Source organism: Pipistrellus kuhlii, unplaced genomic scaffold (genome assembly GCF_014108245.1).
Source record: "Pipistrellus kuhlii isolate mPipKuh1 unplaced genomic scaffold, mPipKuh1.p scaffold_m20_p_10, whole genome shotgun sequence".
Classification (NCBI taxonomy): Eukaryota; Metazoa; Chordata; class Mammalia; order Chiroptera; family Vespertilionidae; genus Pipistrellus; species Pipistrellus kuhlii.
Genome location: NW_023425405.1, coordinates 48,609,696 through 48,627,062, shown reverse-complemented (window position 1 = coordinate 48,627,062; position 17,367 = coordinate 48,609,696). Strand labels below are relative to the sequence as shown.

The window sequence follows — 17,367 nt, the reverse complement described above, 5'->3', positions numbered from 1 at the left end:
AGCAAATCTAAAACCAAAGAAACCACCTCAAGACACAACATAAACAAATGTGATGAAGAAAAAAATGTCAAAATTAGCCAGAGATATGAAAAAGTCATCGGTCAGTTTACCGATTTGGTTATGTACTGGTAGTTTGGTCACTATGGAGACTAAGGCAGAGACTACTCTTTCTGAGAAAAACTTAAATGAAAGTGAAAGAGAGAAAGGGGTGACTAACATTCAAAATGGATTTTGTCTTTTTTTTTTTTTTTTTTTTTTTTTAATGAGGAAAACCTGAGCAGATTTGTAGGTTGAGGATACTGTTAATGATAGTAAAAATAAATGACATTGCTTAAGCCCTTACTTGTATAACAGATACTATATTAAATAACTTTCATATATTGTCAGTTAGTCTTCACCACAGTCTGATGAAATGGGGTTATTTTTGTCTTTTACAGTGGAAGAAGCTAAGGCACAGATTGATTCAATACTACTCCCAGTTACATAGTTAAAAAGTAGCAGAGCTGGAATTCAAACCAAATCCACCTGTGGTATACCTGGCTACTATTGAATATATGCTGAGCCAGCAAAGGGGCCGAAGTAGAGCAGTAAAGGAGAGAAGGGATAACTGTTGAGTTGATGTCTAGGAAGAGGCAGAGGAGAATATATTTGAAAGCATGGGTGGATGAGTTGGTGTTCATCCCAAGGACAGGAAGACTTTGTTTTTGAGATGTGGTGAAAGAAGTAAAGGGTGGATGTGGGCGTCGATAAATGGATCTGTTGATGTGGGGAATGAGTTTAGGTGGCCTAAATTTGTCTGGTGAACGAGTGAGGTATATAGGAATGCTAAAGCTTCATATAACTGTTAAGGGGGAAAAGTCAAATAAAAGGAGTGATGAATACTTGTTGAGAGCTCAGCTGTATTTGGCATCTACTTCAAATGGCTATGTTGTATATTTTCAGCTGTGGAAAGGGAGAGGGAGAGAGAGATGTGCATGGTAAGGATTTCAAATTTATGCTACCCCCCAAAAGCATGGCAACTGTTTCTCAAAACCAGACCAAATTAGTAGGTAAGGTCAAAGGAGGCCACAAGAATAGAGTATAATAGGTTAATAACCGTGGCCACCTTGGTCTCCCTGTTGACACTCACACAAACACCTAATTGTTTCCTCATACTGACCCCTTTCCAGAGAAGTTCACTTGGTATAGGCCCTTACTGAGCTATTCCTTTCCTTGGAATGTCCTAGAATTTCAATTTTTGACATTTTTTCCATGTTGTTACATGTCATCTATGAATCATGAACTCTTGTTAAACTTTTAGCTCTAGAGTAAATGTTTCCTTCCACTCTCAATTACCAACAAGCCAATTCAGTAACACAAGTATCTATTGTGAAATCATATTTATGAACTTGTGACATTATATCTAACCTTTCGTTGCAAATACTAGCTGACAATCTAAGATTGGTCTTTGTGCTCTATTTTCTTAGATTCTGCATTTTTAAAAGATGACAAACGTGGTATCCATTTGCATTACACAGTGTGAAAATGCAACTATAATATCTTTTCCAGGTTATGTTTATGTGCGAAGCGTTTCATCTGCTAGAGTTGAGTCTGAAGTTTCTAACCAGAGCTGGATCTGCTGAAAAGGACAACTTACCATTTTATGGAAATGTCAAATTTTTATGACAATGAACTTCCAGAATATGAATTTTATCTTTAAGGAGGGTAAAATCCATTCTTCCAAGCTTGGTCTTCCTTTTTTGTTGTTGTTGTTTTTTAGTGGAGTACACTATATGAAAAATAGCTTAGCCGCCCTCTATCTGAACATCTATGACTCAATCCTTTACAATCTTGTGTAGAAACTACAGACATTTCAGATGTTGGCCCTGTCAGGCTTTCTTCAGTTCCTTAGGCACCAAAGGCAGTGGAGTGATGGAAACAGCAAATAGGAAAGGAAACCTCTCCATCCTCCTGCTTTTGCTGTGGTCAGAAAACCACAGAAACACATGCATCCTTGGCCCACCTCCCAACAGCCTTCACACTACTGCTATGTGAGAGGGAACTCAACGAGGGGAAATAGAGCTGAGTTTTCACCAAGTCTGAGCGAGAATCTGGCTGCCCCTGCCACTAGGATCTGATCATAGTATTGTACTTATTCTCCAGTTTGAAATTCTGCTGTGAATCCTTGCTGTTTTCAAGCCCAGTCATTTTCAAGCTTATTTCAATCACCTTTTATTGTTAAAAAAAACAACAACAACATTAACTATATATCAGGGGACATTAGAAAATACAGATAAGCAAAAATAAAAAAATATGAAAGTTGTTCTCTCCAGAGAACATCCTTTTGATGCCTTAGTTCTTATCCTCCCAGATCAGTACGTCATTGAGAGTCTCTATTTGATGAGTTGTCATCATACTCTTTTAATCCTTTAAATATGGTTTCCTTTCACATTTGAACATGTTTATAATAGTTGCGTCAAGTCTTTATTAGAGTCAACATCTGCACCCTCTATTTCTTCACATGTCTCATGCTTTTGAAAACAGGACCTTTTAGGTGCTATATTGCAGCAATTCTGGATCCTCCCCCGGCTATTTGTTTTGTTATGGTTGTTCATCAGTCTATTTGTTTAGTGACTTGGCTGCACTAAGTCTGTAAAGTATATTTCCCCTAGAGTGTTCAGCCTCTGACATCTCTGCTTAGATATTCCTTCCTTGTTTTTAAGTTTGCCCCTGTGTCAACATAGCTTAGGTGTCAGCCACCGATGGGTCAGAGATAGTGTTTAAGCCTCCTGAGCTGAGTCTGTGTGTGGCTTGATGACCACTTTTAGAGCTCAGGGAATCTACCTATCTGCCCGGCCTTTAGCTCAGGGGCTGATAGTTTGGAAGTTCCCTCAGAAGTAACTCCTGCGCGGTCACAGCTGAAGGCTTTTCCACAGCCTCTGGACCACCAGTACCAACAGTGACTTTGGCAGGACCCCCTTTGGCTGTCTCAGACATCAATTTCTGGGTTCCGGCTTGCCTGCCGGGTATCACTAAGCTAGGAGTCACCACTTGCTGTTAACCCTGGTGATAGCTATTGTTTCTGAAGGTGCCCTGGGTCATGGATTCTACACTCTGTTCCAAAATGTGAGCATCCTCAGGTAGAGCATGTAAGTCTTCACAGCTTACTCAGCCCCACCTCGGTCAGCAGGAGCTGGGGGACAAGGGACTCTGACCTCCTTGGGCTGCCCTCTCCGCAGTCTCCCTACAGAGCAGGAGCCTGGGTGTGGGGGTGGGTGCTATTGAACGGTTGCAGCTATCCATCCGGTAAAGCTCTTTCACAACAGAGCTGGGCGTGGGGGAGGATGAATGCAGCAGCTTTCCGGGCCTGCCCCGCCCACCTGACCAGATCCTCAGCAGTGGGAAGATAAGGTTCTTCTCTGGCTGCCAAACCTGCCCAGAATAGTCCTTCCAGAGAAGGGAGCTGGGGTGATGGACACACTTGGCTTAAATGCCACGGCCTCCACTGTTCTCATGCAGCCTCAGTGTATTTTGTTGAATAAGTACTGCTGAGTTTTTTGCACGCCCTTAGGTCCCTTTCCAGAGCGTGCAAATGGTTGTCTTATTATAGATAACTCTGACCGGTTTGATCAGTGTTTTTCTGAGGGAGAAGATTCATCAAGCTCTTCACACCACCATTCCAGAAGTTCCACCCCTGGCAGTGGACTGTCATTTATAATGCTACTTTCTTGCTTTAACTTACAATATGAAGAACATTGTAAAATGCCAGATAGAGTTGTTGACTGGCAATGAAACTACTGAGTGTAGTTTAAGTGTTCCATAATTTCCTCAACCTATGAGCTGCCTGGGGACAGGGCCTGTGTCACATTCACTTCTGGTTCCATTGTGCAGAGCAGTAGGTAGGAGATAATGGTCTTGTCGTCTTAAAAACAAAACTAAATACTATGTGTGTTTTTAAACAGATGAATCCATAATTACCTTACCCAATTGCTTACCTCCTAGAGCTAACTTGTTGGCTAATCCCAAGGCTGGCAGCTGGCTCCCACATGGCCTTCACAGTACACACATGCACATGTGAACATACACTCTTAGACTGATCTTTGCATAGCCTTCTTCCAGTAACAATTCTTCTGAAAAGTGCCCATATGTAAAGCTTTTTCTTTTAACCTATTAAACTTTAAAGTCGTGGTGCCTATGTCCTACCCCCTTTTTCAGGAACCAATTAAAAATATTTGAGAACTGAAATAAATTACATATTGGCTCAAAAATACAAGAAGAAAACTGCAGAACCAAAATAAGTGTGTTTAATTAAATATCTATAAAATATAACATTAGATTAACCTATTCCAGCAGCAAATCAACCTTTAAAAGTTTACATATCAATTATATTTAGGGTGACATAATGAATTTAAAGATATTTTATAAAGCGAGTAGTGAAAACTCCTCAAAGGTTTTAAAAATCTGTTCACAATATTTCATCCACATTGTTAAAATAAGGGTTGTGGGGATTGGAGCTCAAGCCTGGCACCAGCTTGTAGGGACCTCGTGAAAGATCCCCAACACTTTCTCAAAAAAGGTAATGGTTTTATAGTGCATTTAGCAATGTTTTTCTATTCTGGTTTGGATGGAGACACCACAAAAATGAACTGTGTAGACATTTTGTCATTTACAATCATTCATTTGTTCCCTTGGCAAACATTTGCCAAACACCTACCCTGTGCCTGTGGTTCCACTGGCTGATGTGAGAGTGAAGAGCAAGGCAACCTGGGCCCTTCCCAATAAACATAGGTTTATTGCTACCTTTTAAAATGAAAAACAGAGTTCTTTGGGGTTGAGTGGTGTATGTGATACCTAACATTTAGAAACCAGAGAAGATTGATATTTAAGCCGAGGTATGAGGAAAGATTTGGAGTGAAGTCAGGGTAAAGTGAGAAATGGCCAGTACAGCAGCCCTGAGGAAGGAAAGAGACTCGTGCGTTTGTGGAAGTGCAGGGCAGTGGGAATGGCTGGAGCGCTATGAGAATGAGGACGGTGTATGCAAGAGGCCAGCAGGGTGACAGGGTCACAGAGGACTGTAAGGATCATTTCAAGGATCTTGAGTTTTATTCCACTTGAAGAGTTCTGGTCATCTAGCACAATAAGACTTTGTGTGAATTTTAAAAAGATCTCTATGGAAAGCAGAAGAGCATGGGCCCTAAGTGGAAGCAGTGATGGGAGGAGAGCACAGCAGAGGTTTCAGAGTTCTCCCTTAGCAGAGGGTGTGTGACTTAGACCAACGAGATCAGGGAAGGGAGAGGAAAGTGACAGAACTGAGAAAACATGTTGGGAGGTGAAGACAACAGGCATTGAAAAACACAAATCGTTTCTTTAGTTCTGTTTGTCGATTCTATGTTAGTTCAGCTAAAAGTCAAACCTAATACAAAATACTCATTGCACTGTGGTAAAACTTGAGGGTTTGGTGCTGTTTTATGATGTCTGTTAACTACTTACCACCTAACCCAGAGAGTAAATCAAAAGTTCGTTTATCAGAAATGAGAAAGGAATAAATCATGTTGCTTCAGGTACCAGATAACCTTCCGTGTTCCTTTGATAGTGACGGCAGAGGCGTTGTGTAGACAAGAGTGAACGTGGATTTTGGGAGCTGAACCACTTAGGTTTCAATCCTGATTCTGCCTTTAACTAACTCCATAACTTGGAACAACTTACTTAACTTTTCAAACATTAGTTTAACGAGATAATACCTACCTCATAAACCATTTTTGTGAATAAAACAACTGATGTACAACACTTGCTCATAATAGATGCTCAATAACTACTAGTTCTCTCAACATAAAAAATAGCCGTCCTAATAATCTATACTATTCAGGTTGTTTGCTAGACCTAGAAATATGCTTTTTTAGAATTGGAGGAATTTGACTCAATTCATTTCCTCAATTTTCAGACGAAGAAACTGCAGTCTTGCTGAAACCAGTTTGGCTCAGTGGTAGAGCGTCGGTCTGCGGACTGAAAGGTCCCAGGTTCGATTCCGGTCAGGGGCATGTATGTTGGTTGTGGGCACATCCCCAGTATGGGGTGTGCAAGAGGCAGTTGGCTGATGTTCCTCTCTCATTGACGTTTCTAGCTCTCTATCCCTCTCCCTTCCTCTCTGTAAAAAATCAATAAAATATATTTAAAGAAAGAAAGAAAGAAAGTAAGAAAGAAAGAAAGAAAAAAAGTAACTGCAGTCTTCATATAGAGAGGAAAACGACTTGCCCAGGGGTACAGAGCCAGTGTCGAACTAGAAATTATTTTCTCCAAACATCCAGCTTCTCTCCAGCGTTTAACTGAAAGATTTTATAAGATGTCCATATATTCGTGTTATTGCTGCTTACAGCACAGAGAGGGTGATGACTAATCATGATCCTGTGCTCTCTTTGTTAGTTGCATGCCAAGGGAAAACTTGCTGGAACCAGAGTGGCAGAATTAAAAGCCAAGTACACCTTCCTGCATGACACTCTTATAAGGTATGCTGCTTACTTAGTAAAAGCAATGGGGACATCTTCAACCATATTTATGTTTTTTACTTTTATCTTATTTCGCATTCCCCTCAAAAGCGGATCCTGAGGCAAGAACTTGAGCTGTACTTTGAGAAGTGATACCGGAAATGATCATGAGAGAGTGGGGAAGTGAGATGGGGACGGGAGGCAGCCAGCTGGTGATGCGTTAGTTAGTCTTCGGGTTAGCACGGTGGCACATGGGGCTCTGTCTTGTTGAGAATGCGGTGTGTGTCTGTGTAGAACAGGGCATTTGTCCACCCCTCTTTGGGTAGGATGGCTGCTGTGAAGATGAGCTCCCGGCACATCTAGCTTGCCCTTTTGAAAAGCCAAGCAAGCTCCTGTGGCCAGAGAAGTTTCGCAGACGGAAGCACACAAGTGCTGCTGATACATATGAGAGTGCGCCAAGGGATTTGGGTGGGACACTGGCATTCTTCCTGTCCCCCACCTCCTGCTGCATAGCCTTGCATGATGTCTCCACCAAAAGCCAAGGAGAGGCAGCAATGGACAGAAACTCCATTCTGCCATTCCCCAACCAACCTCTCCCCCAGTGGCCAATCGTTGCCTCTCCTTCTTTTCTTGGTCAGTCATTTATTTTTCCACCCTCAAGATGAGAGCAAGAGTGAACGCCTAGGAGAGCAGAGCTGCATCCCTATGCACCATCATTTTCACCCTGCCCCATGCTTCTCAGCTCCAGGAGGCCTCTCAGCATGCTCCAGAGCCCTCGGCTTTGGTTCCCTTCCTCCTCTTCCCCATCCCCAAGCTACATCCTCACCCTCATCCCCACATGGAGACTCCATTTCCCACTATTAGTCCCACGTGCCAGTGTGCACATGTAGTTCTCACGAATCAGGAACTTAGAGGATTTTGATGGAAAGTCTGAGGTCATCTTTCCCAACACCCTGAACATTGCTTAACTGAGGAGAAAACTCTGTGCCGTTCCGTGGCATCTCTCTGAACCTCTTTGCAGATGCAAGGACCATTGCCACACCCTCACCTCTTAATAGCTCTAACGCAGAGCCCCGCAGAGCTTTGCTGGTGCTGGCGTGGCTTCCTCATCGCCTGCCCCACAGCTCAGTTCCCTGGGCCCCCGTGACAGAGAGCAAGGCTGGACCAAAGCTATGGCGTTATTTCTTCCTGCTTCCCAGTTGTGTTGCAAAACCTTCACTCTCCTTCTGCCAACCACATGGTAACTCCTCTTGACCCCTCAGTTCGGTTTTCCTTTTTGTCACTATGAACACCCAGCGCTCGCTCCCACTCCCACTGCCTGGAGGGGCGGGAAGGCGTGATGGAGGAGTCTGTCCACTTTGCTGCCGGGGTTACAGCAGGGCAGACAGAGGCTGGAAATGCTGAGCTGACACTGGTGGGTTTTCCCTAACAGGGGTCCTCAAACTTTTTAAAGTGGGGGCCAGATCACGCGGTCCCTCAGAGAGCTGGAGGGCCGGACTATATGAACTACTAATTCCTACTGTAACACCTCGGCTGCGCTCACTGCCCAAAAAACCTGGCGGGCCGGATCAGACTCCTCTGCGGGCCGCAAGTGGCCCGCGGGCCGTAGTTTGAAGACCCCTGTGGGCCTAGAAGCTACGTTTATATTATAAGAGCTATTCAAGTCTCTTCTGCTGCCACTCTCTTTCCAGTCCATGTGGCTAAATGGCCATTTGCATTCTGGCTGGGACCCTAACCGCCTTGCCCACCTCCCCTCCGGGAGAAAGCAGGCCCCATGTGTCCTCACGATGTGACTCTGTTCTTGTGGGGCCAGCACACAGGACTCGGAGGTGCACCTGCTCCAGAACGCCAAGCGGTTCGCCGAGCGGATCCAGCAGCAGCGGATCCACCTGCAGCAAGCCGACAAGTTCCCGGAGGCCTTCTCCACCGAGGTCTCCAAGATGAGAGAGCAGCTCCTCAAGTACCAAAACGAATACAACGCCGTGAAGGAAAGGGAGTACCACAACCAGTACAGGCTGAATAGGTAAGTGCTCGGTTCTCCCAAGCACGCTGAAGACAGAGGCGAGCCAAGCGGTTTCCACACAAACAACATTCGACCAAGTTGGGGGTTTTCGGTACAATGAGTACGCGATAGCAATGATCACAAGCCTATCTCTTTCCTTGGTTCCCTGGAACAGTCAGTCCCTGAAGGATACGGTTACTCAACTTCTAGAAAAAGCTGAGGTGGCAGGGAGACGCTTTCAGGAAAAGGAGTTCCCTGCTGTGTTTCCCGTGTGTAAGGGAGCCACCAGCTTTGGGAGCTACAGCCAAAGAACACACTCCCGGGAGCCAGGACTGGTGCTCGCTGGCCCTGAGGTGTTGGCAGCACCAGATCATGTGTCTGCATGGCGAGTGCCCCCCCCCCCCCCCCCCCCGCCCCAACACACACACACACACACACACACACACACACACACACACACACACACACTTTCCAGATAAGCCTACGTGAGCTGAGAGTCTTATCTGGCTAGCCTTCTCATATCAGGACTCAGAATACACATTCAAGCTCATTCCCCCCTTACTAAACTATTCCTTAGGATCAAGGAAGAAAGTTGCTTCCTTTTCAAAGACACATTTACTTATCCAAATCTACAGGATGTCATTCAGTGAACTAAAGCAGAAGTGCATTGCGAGAAAGGCCGATGCTATTTCCAAAATCTTTACTAGAATTCTGTCTGTGAGTAGCAAGTCAGCAGGAGAGTTTGTTCAGCAAATCCCACTATTTAAATTGAATTTCAAAATGAGTGTAATCCAGGTTCCTGTGCGGGAGGGAAAGCCAAACCATGTCTCCTAAAAGTGGTTACCATGTAAGGTGGCACAGTGTTCTCTGGCTACTTTTAAGAGGTAAATTTCTGCCCACGGGAATGTAATTCAGCCCTGCTGATGGATAAGCAAAAAGGCTTGAGTGACCTCCAGGGACCTTGCAAGTCCTGGATTTTGAATCCTCTTTTGGGGCCCTTTTTTTCCAGCTTGGGGGGGGGGGGGGGAGAGAAGGCTGGCATAATCAGGAGAATTATATTCAGAGGAGGAAAACATCTGAGTTCTTTTTTGTCTTTCAATCTAACCAGTTTTAGACTCAACAGTGCAATCTATAAAAAGAAGGCCTTGCTATTTCTGTGCTCTGTAAGCACTCTTTCAGTTGAAAAAATAATGAAATTAAAACAATTGGTGGTTGTTCATTAGTATTGAAAATATGAATGCTTGACATTTCCATGAAAGGGTAAGAAGAACATAAGTCACTTGATATTTAAGTTGTTTAAAATTTCCGAGTCTTCCTGCCAAGGGGGGAAAAATCAACACAAAACAACCAGAACTCTTGCCTTTTAGGTATAGACAGACAAACTGTTCATTGAGCTACTTGGGATCGGGAGGGACCGGGCACGCTGACCAACAGTGAACAAGAACATTCAAACGCACATTTGCAAAACTGCTTAGTGTGTATTCTTTCTGGATTTGTAATGCATGAGACGTTAGCTTCAGCAGACTCCTTTGCATTCTCAAATGATAACAGCTCCAAGAAGTAACAAATGTATTTTCATAAAAATAACAGTGATACTGAAAGAAATATCAGGAAAGAAGAAGAGGCTGCCTGCTTCATTGGCTTCACATATGTAGAATTACATGGTACCGAAACCAATTCAGTAAACACTCTTTTCCCGGGAAATAGGTAGATATTTCCATCCCCACAGAAAAAATAAGCCAGTTAAAGACTATTCGCCCAAATACACTGATGGTGTTTTTCACATCGGTACAACAAACCCTCATTTTATTCAGGGCCCAAATAATAGAAACCCAAAGAACTAGCTAGCACTTCTCAACCCCAACATCTGTAGGAACTTCTGAATCACTGGCAACAAGTAAGAATAATACACCGTTCGAACAGTTATCGGGAAAGGATTTAACTCTGCATTTTGGTTGATTTTCTCATGTTTTAACATAAAGGTAATTTAATAAATGCTAGTGGTAAGTATAATTATGTAGTCAGTTAATAATTAAATCTGTTTTAATGCATCGTTTTGGTTCGAAGATTAGTACTTATTGATGACCTCTTGATAAATATACAGTTTAGGACATAAACATGTAACCTACTTAAATAAGTTAAATGAATACATGATAAATAAATAATGAAGTAATTAAATAAACACTGGTCATAACTTATTTTGAAACAAAATGGAACTCATTCTATTTCTAGAAACTTTCCCTAAAAAGGTTTTCCAATATTCTTTTCAACATTTTCCTTACCTTCACTTTACTTTTTTTTTTTTTACTTCTCTGCTTTCTAATAATTCCTAAGATTTGGAAAGCAAATAAATTGAGTCTCTCACGCTACATCTGATGCATTCTGGGAAGTGCCCATCAGCTGGGGAGACGAGGCCATGGCCCGCGCTGTCCACCGCGGGAGAGGCCGTGGAGAGAGGGGACACTGTGCTGCGCATGTGCCAGACCCTCCCCACGTGGTACTGGCCTCCGTGACTACTTACTGCCCCATAGCTGGTCCCCGTGGTCCCTCCATTCTTACTCCAGTGGTGACAGTAACGTGGGAACCGAAGCAAACAGATCCCGTAAGAAGGGAACAGGAATTATTTTAGCACTGCATCGGGGATCCCAACAGCTTAGAACAGGACAGAGAGGCATACAGGTCATCAGGATTAACTGCAAGGAAAGCTCACAGCTGGAGCAGATTTCACCTTCTGAACTTAAAAAATCTTTCCTGGCTCGATCCCCAGTGCAGGGTGCACTGGAGGCAATCAATGAATCTCCCTCATCATTGATGTTTCTATCTCTGTCTCTCTCCCTTCCTCTCTGAAATCAATTTTAAAAAATGTATTTTTTAATCTTTCCTGCCTGCCTGCCTGCTCTGAGGCAACCTAGAACCGAACCAGCTTAGCACAGGTTTTGCTGTTTAGTCCTCACAACCGAAGGAGAAACACCTGAGATCCAACCCTAATGCTCCTGGTTCCTTGCTAAGCCTTCCCACGGAAGGTGACATTTGAATTTTTTACAAGCTTTCTATGTGGTGCCATTTCACGTCAGAGCTGGAGAACTGTTGGTCCCAAAAGTGGTTTTCAGCCCTGACTGCACGTGAGACTCGCCGGAGTCTTCTCTCGGTGACCACCCGGTCTCAGCGTCAGCACCTCGGTGACAGGGCCACACTCCGCAGCAGCCAGCCCAGCTCTGGGCAGCCTGCCTCCCAGATGGTGATGGCTTGTACTGGTTTAGAAATCTACCTTCTTGCAACCTCCACCCATTGGGCTGGTTCTGCTCCTGGTGGTGAATAATGCCTCTTGCACTTGGCAGCATACAGGATTCCTGCATTGTCCACTCACTCACACGTCCTTTAAACTAAAAACCTTTGATGGCATGGTTTTAGTTAGGACTTTCTTGCTGCAGAAAAGAAATCCTGCCGAAACCGATTTGGCTCAATGGATAGAGTGTCGGCTTGGGGACTGAAGGGTCCCGGGTTCGATTCCGGTCAAGGGCATGTACCTTGGTTGGGGGGCATATCCCCCGTAGCGGGTGTGCAAGAGGCAGCTGATCAATGACTCTCTCTCATCAAAGTTTCTAACTCTCTATCTCTCTCCCTTCCTATCTGTACAAAATCAATAAAATATATTTTTTTAAAAAAAGAAAGAAAGAAAAAGAAAAGAAACCCTGAGGAGCTTTGACACTGAAGCACCCCTTAGTCTGGAGGACTAAAATGTCAGACAGTTTTCCATTTTAATGTCAGTTTAAAAGGTTAAGAGTTAACATATATCAAGAGGCACACAAAAATCTGTTAATCCCCCACAATGCCATGCAAAAATGAGGATCCGAAAGTAGAAAAAGAAAGACATTCTGCATAAATATGTTTATTACACTATAATAATAAAAGAGTAATGGGCTAATTAGACCAGAATTCCTTCTGGACTTCACTCTGAACGTCCTCCGGACAAAGCCAGAGCCGGAGCGAAGCCCGGGTCCCAGGTGCCGGAGGGAAGCCAGTGCTGGCAGCCAGGGGAAGGAAGGCCTGCTTGCACAGATTTTTGTACATTGGGCCTCTAGTTATTCATAAAAGTGGAAAGTTGAAAGCAATCTGAATTCTAAAAAAATAATGGAATATTACAATAATAATGTATTCTAGAGGCAGCTTGGTACTGAAAAGCCCACTGAAGTCAGGTAGGAATAGGTTGGAATGTCAGTTCAGCCTGGACTGTGGGACTTTGCCAAGGTGCCTACCTCCTCAGTTTCATTTGTACAATGAAGATAATAATACTTGTAAGCAAGGTCCTGAAGTTTAGAAATGATGCATGTACCTGCATATAATAATAAAAAAAATGGGTTCCGTAAAAGATAGGTAATATTTAGGATTGTTTTATTAAGGTATATTCACCCACTAGAAAACCTTGAAATCATAGCTTTTAAATGATTAATTATGAAGTCTGTTTTGCAATCGGGAAACTATTTTAATTACATGTTGGGTCAAAATGGATTCACTCATATATACACATTTAATATAATTTTATTAAAAGGTACTAAAAGGAAGACCCTGGGGCGGGCGGATGAGGGCATGTGACCGGGGGTAGGGGAGACTAGGGAAAGGTCAATGGGGAAAAAAAGGAGATATATGTACTACTATATATATTTATATATAATACTTTAAACAATAAAATAAAATTTTTAAAAAGGTACTAAAAGGAACATAATATGAATATATTAACTAAATATATGAAAATCTTTAACATTTAGATATAAAAGATCTAAATATTAGATCTTTATTAGATTTATTTGAAAGATATTAAAGTAATATTAAAAATGATAAAAGGAAAATAAAAATGATCAGCTGGTGCAATGGGGTGGGATTATGAATGATATACAGTTGACTCCTGAACAATGTGACAGGTAGCTGGGGCATTGATCTGCACCCCTCCCCCACCAACCTCCGCCAGTCAAAATCTTTATATAACTTTTGACTCCCCAAAATATTAACTACCAATAGCCTACTGTTGACCAGAGCTTTACCAATAAATAACATAAACAGTCAATGAACACATATTTTGTACATTATATGCTATATTCTTACAATAAAGTAAGCTAAAGAAAAGAAAATGTTATTAAGAAAATCATATGGAAGAGAAAATACATTTACAATATTTCTTGGGAGGGGAAATCTGCATATAAGTGGACCTGACCAATTCAAAAGTTAACTATTTCTCTATAAATACAAAAACATACATTTTTTCCAAAGGACAAAAGTCACTCGTTTCTTAATTAAAAAAAAAGAAAAATTAAAATATATTTTTTTATTGATTTTTCACAGAGAGGAAGAGAGAGAGATAGAGAGTTAGAAACATCGATGAGAGAGAATCATCAATCAGCTGCCTCTTGCACAGCTGATGTGCCCGCAACCAAGGTACATGCCCTTGACCAGAATCAAACCTGGGACCTTTCAGTCCGCAGGCCGACGCTCTATCCACTGAGCCAAACCGATCCTGGCAAAAAAAAAAAAAAAAAAGAAAAATTAATAATAGAAATATAATTAGTTAAAACTTCCCTACAGAGCTAGCCATTTCATGTTTGTTTAAAGAAAAGGTTATAAATCAATTTGTGGGAGTGCTTCTTTGTCACCATTTTGAAACTCAAGCACACTAAGGTTGCCTTTACAACCAAAAGCTAGCAGCACACTACTGCCCCCACGTGGTAGAATGGGTGAGGTGTAAGATCAATAGCTTGGAAGAAAAATAACAATTTACATGCAAGCTCTAAAAGCGAAGATATAAGTATTCAAAGGTCTGAAAATTTCAGCTTTAGCTTGTGGCCAAGACAGCTAACCTATATTAAGTTCCATGTGTCACACATTTATTACACCAACCTTAGTTTACATTATCACAAATAAAATTTCATAAAAATAAAACTTGTTGTGCATGCCTCTTTAGCTCCATGTTCCCAGACCTACCGGCTAGTAGTATCCATTTATGTGGTGAAACCAGTATAAGCTGATGCAGTAGTCCAGAAAGACATTAGTTCATTGCAAAAAATATCAGAAGAAATGGCCCAGAGCGTGCCTGGAAGGAGCCAGGGTCTAGGGAGAGGGTCATGTTCCCAAGTATCTACATGTGATGAGGTAACTGCCCCAAGAGGTTGTGTTTGCAGTGTTGTGGGAAGTCTGGAGGGAAGCACCTACATGGGCCTGTGGGACTCGCTGAAGCCATCAAGAATGGGCACTGGGCCTGGCACACAAGCATTGGGAGTACACTGGGAGAAGGGGAGGAAAAGTTATTCCTGCAGCAATAGCTAACTCTTTGTCAAACCTCCTTTTTAAATTTTTTTTTTCAGCTTACTGGAAGAAAAAACCCTCATAATCAAGGAATTTGAGAGGATCCCTAAGCCAGGAGTAAGTTTTATATAGATAGTCTAGAGTTTGTTAACATAGCTGGGTTCAAACATCATTTTTTATAAATATTCATGCATTACTGCAGCCATACCCCAAACATTGAAAAGATCCAGAAGTCTTAACCATGGGCGCTATCGAAAGGAATATCTGTATAACTTGTGGAGAAAATGTAGGGGGTGCCTATGACAGACAGGCTTTAGCTATTTGGCACCTAATTTAGGCTGTGTTTTGTTAGACAATATTTGCTCTGTTTCCAGAAGAAGAGAAAAGGATTCTGTGGCTGGCATTCTAAAACATTGTTTTTGCTGTAGCTATTACTTTTATAGTTTCCCAAACAGCTTATTACAAGAAATCTTTATCAAGAAGATGTATCACTTATCTATGCCTGCATAACAAAACAACCCAAAACTTAACGGCTTAAAACAACAACCGTTCCTTATTTTTCACAGTTCTGAATCCACCTTGTCTCTGTTGGACCAGCTGGGGCTGGGAGGCCTGGGATGGTTTCCTTCCTATGTCAGCCAATTGGCAGGCTGGTTGGTCTAAGGTCACATGCCACTAGTCAGTCACGTGAAGGAGGGGTCTCCAGCCTCAAAAAAAAAAAAAAAAAAAAAGACAGCCGAAGTCGGTTTGGCTCAGTGGTAGAGCGTTGGTCTGTGGACTGAAAGGTCCCAGGTTCGATTCTGGGCAAGGGCATGTACGTTGGTTGCGGGCACATCCCCAGTAGGGGGTGTGCAAGAGGCAGCTGGTCGATGTTTCTCTCTCATTGATGTTTCTAGCTCTCTATCTCTTTCCCTTCCTCTCTGTAAAAAAAAATCAATAAAATATATATTTTTTTAAAAAGGAAAAAAAAAAAAAGAGGCAGAGAAGGCAAACTCCAGCATGCAAGCACTTTTCAAGCCTATGCTTAAATCATTTTGGGGATATTTCATTGGTTAAAACAAGTCATTTGGCCAAATCTAAAATCTAAAAATCAATGTCTCTACATAGGCCCTACCTCTTAATGACAAAGATTTGCTGGAATAGGAGGAATTTGGGTCTAATTTTTGAAATCTATCATACAGAGTAAAAAGAAAGATCATCACACTTTGTAATGCTTTCACCTTTTGAGTGGTTATATTTCAAAACTATGTTGTTGGTGTTTTAATTCCAAGACACAAAAACCTATGTAGCATACAGCAAAATACAATTTTATACATATGAATATATATTATATACAGGGTGTTCCCAAAATGTATACACACTTCAACAGCTGATAGTTTAATTTTGAAAACGAAATATAAACACTGCCTTTATAATTATTCAAAGTGTGTGTATACATTTTTTTTTTTTTAGAACACTCTATATGTATATATCCAATTGGGAAACAAAAATTTATTATGAGTCTGGAGTGGAGGGTATTTGAGGAGAATGTGCATGAAAGGGGAGAAGTAATATCATAAGAAAGTGGGAGATTATGAGTGCAAGAGTGTTCAAAATTCCAAATACTAGTACATACTCCCTAATCTCCTGTGGGACACAGGTTAACCAGAAGCCAGAAGCCTTAATCTTTGAATAAAGATTATTTGCATCTAATTTTGTCAAAACACAAAGCTACTAAAAAATAGCCTGGAAGTTTTCACTAACACTTTTTGATATAAGATAAAAATTAACGCAGAAAAAAAGGAAACACTTGAATTATAGGAGGCCCTGGACAGTGTGTCTCAGTGGATAGAGTGTTGACCCATGCATCAAAGGGTAGAGGGTTCAATTCCTGGTCAAGGGCATCTACATGGGATACAGGTTCAATACCTGCCCCCATCAGGTCATAAGGAGAATCTGGGGATGTGGGAGGCAACCAGTAGATGTGCCTTTCGCATGTTGATGTTTTTCTCTCTCTAAATGTGTGTGTGTGTGTGTGTGTGTGTGTGTGTGTGTGTGTATCCCTCCCCTCTTTACCTCCCTCCCTCCCTTCCACTCTTTCTCTAAAAAAAAGGTGGGGGGGGAGAAAGAAAGAAAAAAACACGCTCAGGTGAGGATAACAAAAAATAAATAAATAAAATATAAGAGGATAGAAAGAGCAATAGTAAAAAGAAAAAAAGAGTATGAATCTAATGTTTAGTACATTCAGTACAATTGTCATGTCTTTATTGAAAATGTCAGAAATCATAAATTGTATTTAACTTGGTAAGAAATCATTCATGAAGCTCAAAACAAATATCATCAAAATGGTGAGTAAAATTATTTCTAATTTAAGTAGACAAATTTTTGTTCAGACTCTATATAACCTAATGATTTTCATGGCTTTTAAAGGAAATGGAGAAGAAGATGAAAATACTGAAAGAAAGCACTGAAGAATTACGTAAAGAAGTAATGCAGAAGAAATTAGAAATTAAAAATTTACGGGAAGATTTAACATTTAAGCAGAAGCAATTGCTAAAGGAGCAGAAGGAACAAGAAGACTTGGTGGAATGTCAGGTCACCCTAAAGGTGTGCTACTTATTGTTTATAAAT

At 41.7% G+C, this 17,367-nt stretch overlaps 1 protein-coding gene across 1 annotated transcript in view; it reads left to right on the top strand.

Moving 5' to 3' along the window:
• Positions 1-17,367, top strand: part of CCDC146 (coiled-coil domain containing 146) — a 104,127-nt gene that overhangs the window by 59,519 nt on the left and 27,241 nt on the right. Inside the window, exons 3-6 of the mRNA XM_036429635.2 lie at positions 6,400-6,482; positions 8,275-8,484; positions 14,817-14,874; positions 17,167-17,343. Of these exons, the coding sequence (XP_036285528.1) occupies positions 6,400-6,482; positions 8,275-8,484; positions 14,817-14,874; positions 17,167-17,343 (528 nt within the window). The remainder of the gene's footprint in view (positions 1-6,399; positions 6,483-8,274; positions 8,485-14,816; positions 14,875-17,166; positions 17,344-17,367) is intronic.